The 13,247-nt window shown below is 43.6% G+C and overlaps 2 protein-coding genes across 2 annotated transcripts; both read right to left on the reverse strand.

The window, feature by feature from the left end:
* Window positions 1–1,295: 1,295 nt before the first annotated feature.
* Window positions 1,296–1,670, reverse strand: LOC121791598 (the record flags this gene model as incomplete). Its single annotated transcript, XM_042189474.1, has 1 exon — window positions 1,296–1,670. A coding segment is annotated over exon 1 (375 nt), but the record flags the coding sequence as incomplete, so codon positions are not given.
* An 89-nt stretch (window positions 1,671–1,759) lies between these two features.
* On the reverse strand, window positions 1,760–3,558 carry LOC121791599. Its single transcript, XM_042189475.1, has 2 exons — window positions 3,031–3,558; window positions 1,760–2,668 (listed from the first exon to the last, which is right to left on the reverse strand). Exons 1-2 carry the CDS (start codon window positions 3,556–3,558, stop codon window positions 1,760–1,762), a joined length of 1,437 nt encoding a protein of 478 aa, XP_042045409.1.
* Window positions 3,559–13,247: the final 9,689 nt, after the last annotated feature.

Genomic DNA, 13,247 nt, shown 5'->3' on the forward strand with positions numbered 1-13,247 from the left:
TAACCTCGATCGATTGTGTTGGCTCGAGGAGAGTAGGGGAACTGGAGCTGTCGCCATTGGATGGCGTCGGAGCACTAAAAACAGCCGTGCCTCCTGCATGCAGAGGCGGTACGGACGACATCCCTTCAGTCGGAGCGGCGGGGGGCTGCTCCTCTTCGTTTTCTTCAAAGTCGTCCCCATCGTACGGCACCAAGGGGACGAAGGGTGTAGGTTCAGGGATGCGAAGAGGGGCTTGTGTTTGAGTGGTGGATGAAGGGTTTCGGGGATGATTTTGGGATGTGGAGGCCACGGCTTTGTCCTTTGACAAGGTTACTCCCATTTGGGCTTTTACAGCTGCATAAACCGTCGTGATATCTATATCAGAGGGAAAACTTCGGAGGATTCTCATCAAGCGCCGTTGTGTTTCTTCGTCCACCATGGGTATTGAAGCGGCGGCGCTTGTTTGGGGTGGAGCGGTGGTTGGTGTAGGTGGGCTAGGGTTTTCTATATGGGTTTGTGAGGCAGTTTCTTGGTTACCATTATCAGCACTGGAACTGGAAGAGGAGGATGAAGTTGAGAGTTGTTTGAGCAGCATTTTTACTGGTAATGTAGGTTTCGGTGAAGATGATGATGTTCTGGGAAAAGAGGTTTGATCTTGAGGGAATTTTTGGCGAGAGCAAAAAGGAAAGAGAGACAGGCGGCTTGGGTAAAAGTAATTTGCGGATCTGAAATCTGCCTTTTATAATGATATTGTGACTGTTGGGATTCTCCACTGTTGAGATCCCTGCGGCTTTTCAAGTACGGGCGCGCCTTTTCAGAGTGCCAGTTGGCCTAGCTTCTCTGATACGCTTCGTTCCTCTCTCCAGGGTGTCCTTTCACTGCGTCGGATGGCGCTTCCTGACACCTTTTCAGTGGCTGCGCACATCCTTTCATCTCCTGCCCTGCTCAACTTAATCGTTGTACCACCAATTAAATTTGAAATGCACTGATCAAGTGGACAATTAATTCTTAGTGAAACTTAATTAGCTCCACTTGATCAGTCTTCCTCCTTTCTTCCATCTTTTTAACTTGAATAATAATAAATAAAAAATAAAACTTACTAAAAGCTATTTACACTAATTCCTAAGGGTTTTTGACCGGGTCCCCCTAGGGTGTCACTTGATCAGTTTAATAGATTGAGACTTTTCCGCTTGATCAAGCAGACTACCTATGAGTACCTGATCATTCCCTTTACCTGATTACTGGAGAGAGTTAGGCATGAGTAGTGGAATGTCGTCCACCACAAATACCTCCATTCCTTCTCTGTATGGCTTTACCCTATGACCATTCACCATGAACGAAGGCGAATCTGAATCGCCTCCCTGGAGTTCGATTGCACCATTCGCTCGGACGACGACAATGGTATAGGGACATATCCACCTTGATTTGAGCTTCCATGGCATCAATTTCAGCCTGGACTGAAATAGCAACACTTTCTGGCCTACTTTGAGCTCCTTCTTGCGGAGATTCTTATCATGCCACATCTTCGTCTTTTTTTTGTACCACATAGCAGAGTCGTAGGCATCCAGACGGAGCTCCTCAAGCTCCTGTAGTTGCATTCTTCTTTCTGCAGTCCCTGCGTCGGTATTCATATTCATTTCCTTGATGGCCCAGTAAGCTTGATGCTCCACTCCCACCGGCAGATGACACATCTTTCCAAATACCAGCCGGTATGAGACATTCCTATAGGCGTTTTGAAAGCGGTCCTGTATGCCCAGAGTGCGTCCTCCAGACGACGGCTTCAGTCCTTCCTCGTGGGATTGACTGTCTTCTCTAGGATAGCCTTTATCTCTCTATTAGAAACCTCAGCCTTACCATTGTATTGCGGGTGATAAGGTGTGGATAGGCGGTGGTGGACTCCATACTTCCGCATCAAGGCTTCGATAGTTCTGTTTACGAAATGAGTTCCTTGGTCAAAGATGATAGCCCGTGGTACCCCGTATCGGGTAAATATGTTTGATTTCAAGAACTTCGCTACTTCTCTGGACTCACACGTCCTAGTTGCCTTTGCCTCGATCCATTTGGACACATAGTCCACTGCCACTAGTATATAGAGATTGCCTTCAGACGCGGGAAAGGGTCCCATAAAGTCCATTCCCCATACATCAAATATTTCACAGACAATAATGGGGTTTTGAGGCATCTCGTCTCTAGTAGATATCCCTCCAGTAAGTTGGCATCGAGGGCACTTCTTGCAGAACTCATAAGCCTCTCTATGGATGGAAGGCCAGTAAAACTCGCTATCAAGTATTTTCCATGCTGTTTTCTTCGGTCCAAAGTGCCCACCGCAAGCCAGTGCGTGGCAGTGGATCATCACATCTTCCTGTTCCCACTCTGGAATGCATCGTCGGATTACTTGATCTGCCCCCATTTTCCATAGGTAAGGATCGTCCCAATAGAAGTATCGGGAATCGCTTTTAAGCTTTAGCTTCTGTGCTCTTGTAATCTCATCACTTCTAGGTAACTCGCCCGTTACTAAGTAGTTGGCCATGTCCGCGAACCATGGCTCATTTCTCATGTTCTGTCCCGTGCTTCTCTGGTTGCCTTGATCAACTCCCTCCGCTTGGTTGATCCACCGACATTCAGGTGATGACTCGATCAGGCAGAGATGCTCTTCAGGGAAAGCGTCTGGAATTGCTTCTTCATTGTCCTTTTGCAAAATTTGACTTAGGTGATCTGCCACCTTGTTCTCACATTCTTTCTTATCCACTGCTTCCCAATCAAACTCCTGTAGAAGGAGTACCCACCTGATTAACCGCGGTTTTGACTCCTTTTTTGCTAAGAGGTATTTGATGGCCGCATGATCTGTATAAACAATTACTTTGGAACCAAGCAAGTATGGTCTGAACTTTTCAAACGCGAAGACTACCGATAGCATCTCATTTCGGTCACATCATAGTTCTTTTGTGCCTGATTAAGAGTTTTGGAGGCGTAAAAGATGACATAACTCTTCCCTTCGATTTTCTGACCTAATACTGCCCCCACAGCATAGTCACTAGCATCGCACATAACCTCAAAGGGGTGATTCCAGTCGGGGGCACGTATTATTGGAGAGCTTATCAATCGATCTTTTAGAAATTGGAACGCGGCTTTGCAAGCATCTGAGAACTCAAACTCGACCTCGTTCTGAAGAAGTCGTGTTAGTGGCTGGGCTATCTTTGCGAAATCTTTTATGAATCTTCTATAGAACCCAGCGTGCCCCAGAAAGGCTCTGATCTCCTTCTGGTTGGTAGGATATGGAAGTTTTGCAATGACCGCTATCTTTGCTGGGTCGACCTCGATCCCTCTGCTTGACACTATGTGGCCCAAGACTATTCCTTCGGTAACCATAAAATTGCATTTCTCGAAATTCAGAACCAAGTCCTTCTGGCGGCATCTTTCCAATACCTTGTTCAGACTATGCAGCCCTTGATCAAAATCATCCCCATAGATAGTAAAATCGTCCATGAAAATCTCAATGCAGTCCTCCAATAGGTATGAGAAAATGCTCATCATGCATCTCTGGAAGGTGCCCGGGGCGTTACAGAGGCCAAAAGGCATTCTCCTGTAAGCGTAAGTGCCAAAAGGGCAGGTGAACGTCGTCTTCTCCTAGTCTTCTGGATTCACAGCAATCTGGAAATAGCCACTATAACCATCCAGGAAACTGAAGTACTGCTTCCCTGCCAACTTCTCCAACATTTGATCAATGAACGGCAGAGGGAAGTGATCCTTCTTCGTAGCTTGGTTCAACTTCCTGTAATCTATGCACATTCTCCATCCAGTAACTGGCCTTGTCGGAATTAGCTCAGTTTTTTCGTTTTTTACCACTTGAATCCCTCCTTTCTTAGGCACCATGTGCACTGGGCTGACCCAGTTACTGTCGGGAATGGAATAGATAATCCCGATCGAAACCAACTTGACGATTTCCTTTAGCACCTCTTCCCTCATGTTGGGGTTGAGTTTCAGTTGTTGATCGCGGTGTGGCTTGGCTCCTTCCTCCAGTCGGATGTGATGCATGCATAAGTCCGGGCTGATGCCTACCAAATCTGTCAGCTTCCAGCCGATGGCCCTTTGATTCCTTCTTAATACTTCCAGCAATCTGTCTTCCTGCCCCTGGGTTAGTTGATTGTTGATGATGATAGGCTTGGTTTCATCTTCACCCAGGTAGGCGTACTTTAGATGTGCGGGAAGGGGTTTTAACTCTTTTGTAGGTTTTGGTTCTTCATTGGGCGGAGGGTTTTCTGCTGTGTCTCTTTCCAGTAGCTCGCCTTGATCATGTCGCTTCGCTAGGCTAGATACTTGAGCTGTCCCACTTGACCCAGCTGGCTTTGGGCGCTCGCAAAAATAATTTATTGCACTTGCGACGGCTTGGTCGTCCATTTCTCCGACCTTCATAGTCTCAAACCATTCTTCCACTTCCTTTTCGACTTCCTTATCTGCGGCGGAGTCAGTGAACTGCCCTTTTAAAAATTCTTCCTCCAAATACTCATGTACCAAGGGCTCAGTCACATCGATGGAGTACACGTTCTCTCCGTCGGCTGGCCTTTTCATGGCCTCATCAATATTGAACGTGTACTGTTCTCCTTTAAAATCTAGGCTGATCGTTCCATTCCGTACGACCGCTTAGCCTCAATTAGTCTTTCCAAAATATTCTTAGCTTGGCTGAAAAGGGTTTTTGAGAAATCCCCTTGTGCTGCGAGGTTGAGGTCATTTTTGCTGTCCACCGCGAGTCCGCCGTAGAAGATCGAGTAGATCTCCTTTTCTCCCAGCTTGTGGTTGGGGCATGCTTGAAGCAGCCCTTGAAATCTGTCCCAGTACTGGCCGAGGGGCTCGTCGTACTCTTGTCTAGCCTCTGTAATTTCCCTTTTCAGGGCACTTGTCTTTGATGCTGGGAAGAAACGGTCAAGGAATATCATGCGGAATTCCGCCCAAGTCCTGATGGATCCCTCTGGTAGCCTTGACAGCCATACTCCTGCGTCCCCTTTCAAAACGAAGGGGATAGCCTTGAGCCTGTAATCTTAAGACGTGGATCCAGCCGGAACGGGCTGAATATCGCAGTATCGGCAGAACTCCTCCAGAAAGGCGTATGGACATTCCTTCGAGATACCGTAGAAGTGGGTCAAGACGGCCAGCACTCCTGATTTGATAGCGATGGTCTGCATCCCAGGAGTGGCGGCAATGGCATGTGTGGGCTCCTTCTCATCATGAGCGTGCAAAGAGCCGATTCCTGAGTCGTCGATGACAACGGCCATCTCTGCTTCTGTTTGCTTTGGTGGTGGTGGTAGTGGGTTTTGCTCAGCTGCTGCTGCTGCCTCTAAAGCTGCTCTGTAACGAGTGGTAACTACGCCGGCTTCCTGGACTCTCCAACGATTGTTAGTTCTTCTATATATCAAAGGATGATTCCAGTAATTGCCTTGGTGGTACCTTCTCATCAACAGCAGGAAAAGCAAATAAGAAAAGAAAGAAATAAACTATTTACTCATACGCACTACACACAAACATAAACTAAAACTATGCTTCCCCAGCAACGGCGCCATTTTGGTGGCTCGGAAACGCGCGGATTAAGATTAGATCAAGTTATATGGAGGATAACTGAATTGGTTGGACCAGTTAGCAAATTTTCGTTGCCACTTAATTGAATCAATCCTCAAACCGAAACGCGCCAAAGATAATATTTATAACTCCCGATTTCACACTACTTTAACAGTAAAGCGACAAGTTTAGGGTCGATCCCACAGAGAAGTTGGTGTGTCGAGTGTGTGAGTAGTGAACAGGGGGGTTGGCTGCTGCCACGCTTTAACTTGGGAGTTTTAACTACGGTTTTTATCTAGGCAGAATTCAAACTAGCTAGCTTGATCAACGGAAATTTAAACACTGGGTCAAGTAAATTGCAGGTAATAACAGAAAAGTAAATACGCGATTTAAAAGAGAGAATAACTTCGATTAAACTAAGATACGATTACAGCGTGAAAATAAACTAAGCTAACACTTCGAAAATAAAGAAAGCGGTAAACTGAGAAGAATCTCAGCGGGAAACTTAAGTTAGGCCGACAGAAATGGTTATTCTGCAGCGCTCCCTTCGGTCGCCCTTTTAACTACGCTATTTAAGCTAAACTAGAGATCTGAACTAAACTAAGCTAAGAGAGCAGAACTAAGCTAAACTAAGCTAGAGAGCTGAACTAAGCTAAACTAAGCTAAACTAGGCGGAAAGTAAAGTCTCGGATACTTTCTTGTGGTAACGCAGCCTCTTTTTATAAGCTCGATTCGGCCTCCAGCTGGATAACGATCTTGACAGGGAATATTCACTCATGCAGAGGATGAGCGACTCATTGATTGCTACATGCTCTTTCTTCTAGAATAACGACGCTTTTGGATAACAAATTTCTGATCGGTTCGTCCTGGCGTCTTCACAAGCTGGCACGTGTCCCCTTCTAGAACGTCGTCCTGGGTAACAGAATGGTGCGCCACATCCAGCTCATTTCCTCATGTTTTCCTTCTAGAAACCAGCGGTCCCCACTTTAACTGCTTGACCTCGCCCCTTGATCAACTCCCCCGATTTTTGGCCTTTTTCGCCTTTTGTACGTGCTTGATCAGTTCGGCCTCGCTGCCTTGGACAAGTAGCATTTCTGCACATTTTAACACTTGTTTGAGCGATAAACCGATCAATTAGTATATGTTTTACCCCCAAAACCGATACATGAAATGAGCCTTATCAACCATCCAACATTAAAGTTATGAAGTCTGGACCAAGAGTCTTAGCAACTCTAACTCTTTTACCACATCTTGGTTCTTCATTCTCAGGACTTGACCTCGTTTCTTTTGGAGAATTAGAACTAATGGCTTCATCCACCATTCTATCACTAGAACGATCATCTTGCTTCTTGCAAGGAAACACATTCTCAAAGAATACAACATTCCTAGATTCAATTATTGTTCCTTCAGCTACATCAGGTATGGCTGACTTATGAACTAAAAAGCGACATGCGCTGCTGTTCAATGCATATCCAATAAAGATACAATCGACTGTTTTAGGGCCAATTACAACTTGTTTTGGAGGCGGCACTTGTACCTTTGCTAAACACCCCTCACACTTTGAGGTATGTATATGAAGGTTTCTTTCCCTTCCACAATTCATAAGAAGTCACATCCCTATTTTTGAGTGAAATTTTGTTCAGGATATGATTCGCTGTTAACACAGCCACCCCCCACATGTTCTGGGATAAACCAGAATTAATCAACAGAGCATTCATCATCTCTTTAAGTGTTCGATTTTTCGTTCAGCAACTCCATTTGACTGGGGAGAATATGGAGCTGTTGTTTGGTGAATTATACCACTTGCATGACATAATTCTGCAAACGGGGCTACATACTCACCACCTCTATCACTTCGAACACACTTAATTCGACAATTAAGTTGATTTTCGGCTTCATTTTTGAAGTCTTTAAACGCTTCAATTGCCTCATCATTACTTCTTAATAAGTAAAGGTAACAATACCTTGTGCAATCATCTATAAATGTGATGAAGTACTTTTTACCACATCTAGTTTGCACAAATTTTAAATCACATACGTCTGTATGAATTAATTCTAGAGGTTTTGTGCTCCGTTCTACCGAGTAAAACGGTAGCTTGGTCATTTTTGCTTCAACACAGACTTCACATTTCTTTTGTGAGTTAAACTCGTGAACTTTTAGTAAATCAAGATTCACAAATCTTTTTATAGCATTTAGATTTGCATGTTCCAATCTATTATGCCATAAATCAGAGCTTTCAAGCAAATAAGAGGATGTGTCATCTTCCTTATTGCTTATTCCTTTTCCACGGTGAATGACCGTAACATTCAGCTCAAAAAGCTCATTCACTAGGTGACCTTCACCTATGAACTTTCCATACTTGGTCAATATAACATTTTCACACTCAAATTCTAGTGAAAATCCATGATTTACTAGAAGTGAGCCTGACACCAAATTATTTCGGATGTTGGGGACATGCAACACGTCCTTAAGGGTAACAACCTTTCCAGATCCTAATTTTAGGAACACATTACCCACACCAACCAACTCAGAAGAGGCTTGCTTTCTCATGCATACTTTTCTACCTCCAACAGATTTGTATGTAGAAAAAACGCTTCTCTCGGAGCACACATGACATGTGGCACTCGTATCAACAAACCATTCATTTGGATTATTACCATGGTCCACGTCGGAGACCATTGCGATCACCTCGTGATCTTTGTTGTTTATAACAACACGTTCAAATAATTTGCTCAGTATTGTTTCCAACAATAAGTACACAATTATATTGAACCAAATGTGCATTGATATATTAATCAACCCATGCATCCCAATTACTACTACCAAATCTAAATTGGTCTTGCTTGTCAGATGACAAACGATAAACACAATTCTCAAGAGAATAGATCTATCTCAAGGGAATAGATCTCAAGGAATTAACCACTCCATAGCGCATCGACATGATTTTAGCAAGAGTACAATATCTCGTCTTGCGATTGTTGGAAATATTACAGCCTTTACACGGGCAAACTCTTGCTATTACAAAAGAACAACAAACTAGAAGATAAATAAAATGAAGTAAGTACAATAAAAAGAACAAGATGCAAACTATAGTCTTCTTCAAGTCGAGTCGAGGTATCCCTCTCTCCGCAAGACGAGATACGCCTCGGCTAGTGCTCACGGATTGGCGCAACGTCCCCAAAGATGAAACGACTTTCCTCCTACCGAGCTGAAGCACCTCAAACTCGTAGGCTCCGGCGAACTTGAATTGGAGGCAAGAACTAAGCAATGCAATGCTCCTAAGTGCGAACTAGAATGATTGAGAGCAAGAGAGAGGAGAGAATGATTTGTTGGTGTGTTTTCCATCTCTCAAATCCACACCTATTTATAAGATAGAAGTGACCATATGAGAGGTCTTGGTATTAAGGAACCTAATAAACATTTTGGAGGTTACCTAGAAGTGAAAAGCCAAAAGATTTAGGAAATGAAAAGCTTAAAACTCTTCAAACTTCTCACGTTTTCAACAAAAGAAACATTTAAGTAGAAAGACGTCCGAAGGGACAACACTAACATAGGTGAGGTCACATAAAATCCGATAATCATAAAAATACTACTGTAATAAAAATTGGAAAACTGTAAAATCGTGTAGAAAGAAGGCAACGGCTAGAAATCATGCCTCACCCACAGCTAAAGTCGGGCGGATGACGGAATTGTGGCACAGATCAACGCCACTCACTTTGTCAAATTAGAAGCGACTTTGTAACCCAAAAAAATAATAGAAGCGAATTTCCACATAGAATTTGCACATTTGCAACCTAACATTCACTAACTTTCTTAAAATGTTCATCACCACTTGCTTTTATAATTCAAAAGGTTCCACCTGCATCAATCAATGACCTTCGTCTATCTATTCCAATTATAATTTTTATACTATCTCCGTCCCATCCATAGAAATATATTGAATTTCTTTTTTTACTTGTTTCATAGAAATAGTTTATATCCATTTATGAAAACTTTTTCTCATTCTCTTTTACTTTATTATTTATGGGTTTCACCATCTACTACAATATTTGTACTATTTTTTCTCATTCTCTCCTACTTTACCAATTACACATTAAAATCTGTGTCATCCCTAACATGCAATCCAGATAAAAGTAATAAACAACCATGGGTATCATATCTACATATGATATGATGCTAACTAAATACTTCCTCAGTCTCAGAGAAGATGTCACACATTTTTTTAGTTTATCCCATAAAAAATGGAGTATGACATTTTTCTTGCATAAAAGTTTCTCTCACATCAATATATAAAAATATATTTTATCTATCTACTTAACGCACAAAATAACTATCTCTTAAAATTATATTTTAAGTGTCATTAGCTAAATGTGACATGTTTTATAGGGTGAAGAGAGTATTTAACTCCGTTAGTTGCATGCGCTTTAAGATAGAAAGTCAACCATCAAAGAGTCGATTTTACACTCCAATTTTGACTTGTGATAATAGAATTGTTTAGTTTTGGTGCACTGACATGTCTTCCTCGTCCAATCAAGGTTAAACTCAAGAAAATAATACTACTCCTCCTACAAAATATATAAACAAATAAAGAAAGTTCACAACAAATTCTATAAAACTTAAACTTCATATATTATCAAGGCAAAATTAGTAAAATAAAATTAAATAATTTAGAAACCAAATTCAACTTGGGTATTATTCGTATATATTTATAGGTAATTAATAAGGAAATATTGTGTTTATTTTTTTATACTACGTAATAAATATTACTCCATTATGACCGACCGAGAATTGCCCGTCCGCAGCGACTCCGAGGAAGAGAAATGGTGATATCGATTTGTAGGAGTTTGCGCCGGAGGTGGATACTTATAACACTTTCTCGGCAAAGGCAATTATAAGCGGAGGCATCAGCCACATTGTTCTTCAAGTGAAACAATGCAGAAATTACGAAGACTGTGATTATGTTGTCAGTCCACATACAAATTAAATACTCCCTCCATCCGTCAATAAAAACCACCGTCTTTATTTGACACAGATTTGACCTTATAAACAAAATAAGTACAAAAAATTAATAGAATGTGTCCTATTTTTATATAGCAATGTTATTGTAAAAATCATGGATTAAATATGCCCGGTCAATGGATTTTAACCAAATAATAAATGTGACGAGACATTTAATTTTGTGAAATTAAATGACATAGCGTCGATCTACATTTTACGTAGATAAATGTAGTATATTCACTTTCTCAAATCTGATTTCCGGTGAGTGAGAAATAGTGGATTAAAGTTGGGCATAATTAGCTTTTAATTAAAGCTTGGAGTTGGAGCTTAGGGAATAATTAACTAGTGTTAATTATCCCACATTGGAGGATTAACACATCTTTTAATGTGTTTAAATTAAGTGACTTTATGTTACTTAATAATTATAGTGGACCAAGATGGGTGAAAGAGCCCACACGCGCGCACACGCGCGCCGCCGCCGCCGCCCGCCCGAGCCCGAGCCTGTGCACATGGTCGCGGGCCGCGGGCCCGGGCCCGATCCCGATCTTGGACTTGGATCTTGGCAATTGGTCTTTGGGTGGTCTTTGGGCTTGGTGCTTGGGCTTGTCCCTAGCCCAAACTTAATCTTTTTATACCACCGCAGAGTCAGCAATCCAAGTGGCTTGACACGTTGTCAAGCGTGGCACAGTCAGAGCTGCCACGTGAGAAAAGCGTGGCACAGTCAGAGCTGCCACGTGAGAAAAGCATACGCTCCGCACGCGAAAGGCACACTCCTGCCACACGCTCGTAACCGTCGGCGGTTACGAATCTGCCATGATGAGTCTTCATGGCTGTTGACCCACAGCAGTGGACTGAGCTTATAAATAGGCTAGCCACTCCATGCATCTACACTACTAATTCACAAGCATAACAGCATAAGCACTCTCCCTCTCTCTGCATTGTCTTTCTGTCGAAGCTCTGCCCTCTTCTTCATCCAGTTCGCCGGAGCTCTGCTGATTGCGGTGCTGCATCAAAAGAGACGTAGTCGTTTTACCTTTGGGGACGACACGCCAAACCGAGAGCACTATCGGGGCGTATCTCGTCTTGCGGGAAGAGACCTCCTCGACTCGGCTATCATACTGGTTCAGTTGTTTCGATTTCCAATTGTAATTTCATTCAGTTCAGTTTCTCTTTTTCTTCCTTTTGGGTTGTATTACGCCCGGTTGTATCTCTTGTAATCCCCAGAAACCAACAATCGCAAGCGGAGATATAACTTGCCTTTGAAGGAATTTGGACCTTTAAACTAAACTAAAAACTTTCAAAACATTTAACACCTTTGCTGGAGATGTCGACTAAATCGAACACCGCTGCCGCCACCTCCGCCGCTGCCATTCCCTCTACCATGGCGACCACTGGACCCGTCAACACTTCATCGATCCCCTCGATGATGCCAACCCCCGGCTTCCCAGCCGCTTCTTCAACTGTCCCATGGGTTTGGGACAACCCATTCGGAGCGTCCACTGGTTCCACCTTTGGTGGTTCGGTTAGTTCCACATTTAGTGGTTCCTTCGGATCCTTTAATGGATCGAGTGCTGGGGCCTTCGGGTCTCACACCAATGCTGGGGCCTTCGGGTCTCATGCGGGTGCTAGTCCCTTCGGGGCTGGTACGACCATGGCGGGCTCTATGCCCAACATGACCATGGCGGGCTCTATGCCCAACATGAATGGTGGGGGCTCTATGCCCAACTACGTTGTTGGCTCCTTCGGGGGCAACGGAATTGGTTCCTTCCATGGACCAAGTTCGGCACCTTTGGCACCAAGAATGATGCCACCTGCTGAGAAACCACCCAAGTTTGGAGAATCTGACTTCAAGAGGTGGTACCAAAAGATGTTTTTCTACTTGACAACATTGGGCGTCGCCAACTTCCTCACGGAGAACGAGCCGCCTGTGCCAAGCGACCAAGAGACTAGGCTCGAAGTCATGGCGGACTATGAGTGTTGGAGGAAATGAGATTATCTTTGTAAAAATTTCATTCTAAGTGCTTTAGATGATAGTTTGTACAATGTATACTCCAATGTAACCACATCTAAACAAATGTGGGAAAGCCTAGAAAAGAAATATAACATAGATAATGCTGCAGGGACTGAACAAGTTGTAGCATCCAAATTTATGGACTACAAGATGGTCGAATCTCGACCCATCATGGAGCAAGTCCAAGAGCTCCAAATGATCATCCACGCATTAGTGGCTGAAGGGATGACCTTGCCCGACAAATTCCTAAGGTGCACGATCATTGACAAACTTCCTCCCAGTTGGAAGGACTTCAAGAGCTATCTCAAGCACAAGCAGATGACCCTTGAAGACTTGATCGTGAAGTTGCGCATTGAGGCTGGTGTGCGCAAAAGCGACCAAAAGGCTAAGGGGTTCACCCCACTTGAAGCCAAAGCCAATCTGTTGGAGCAGGGCGGTCCCTCCAACAAACGCCCTCGCCCAAACCGTCCAAATGACAAAGGGAAGGGAAAGCAACCTTCAAAGAAGTTCGAAGGCGACTGCTACAAATGTGGCAAACAATGCCACTTTGCTAAAGACTGCCGCAGCAAAAAGAAGAAGCCGGCTGCCCACGTCGTTGAGAAGGAGTTCAAGGACGGGGACGAGAACGACCTCATTGCTGTGGTCACTGAAGAGGTTAACCTTGTTGATAACAAGGGTGGCTGGTACATCGACACCGGCGCTACTGCT

Source organism: Salvia splendens, unplaced genomic scaffold (assembly GCF_004379255.2).
Source record: "Salvia splendens isolate huo1 unplaced genomic scaffold, SspV2 ctg848, whole genome shotgun sequence".
Taxonomy (NCBI): domain Eukaryota; kingdom Viridiplantae; phylum Streptophyta; class Magnoliopsida; order Lamiales; family Lamiaceae; genus Salvia; species Salvia splendens.

What these genes read in the sequence shown, in the direction of transcription:
- LOC121791599 (XM_042189475.1), bottom strand. Translation starts at nt 3,558, where the DNA reads ATGCCTTTTGGCCTCTGTAACGCCCCGGGCACCTTCCAGAGATGCATG. An exon ending in ACTGGAATCACCCCTTTGAG is followed by an intron (nt 2,669 to 3,030) that starts GTTATGTGCGAT and finishes ATTTTGCAAAAG; the next exon opens with GACAATGAAGAAGCAATTCC.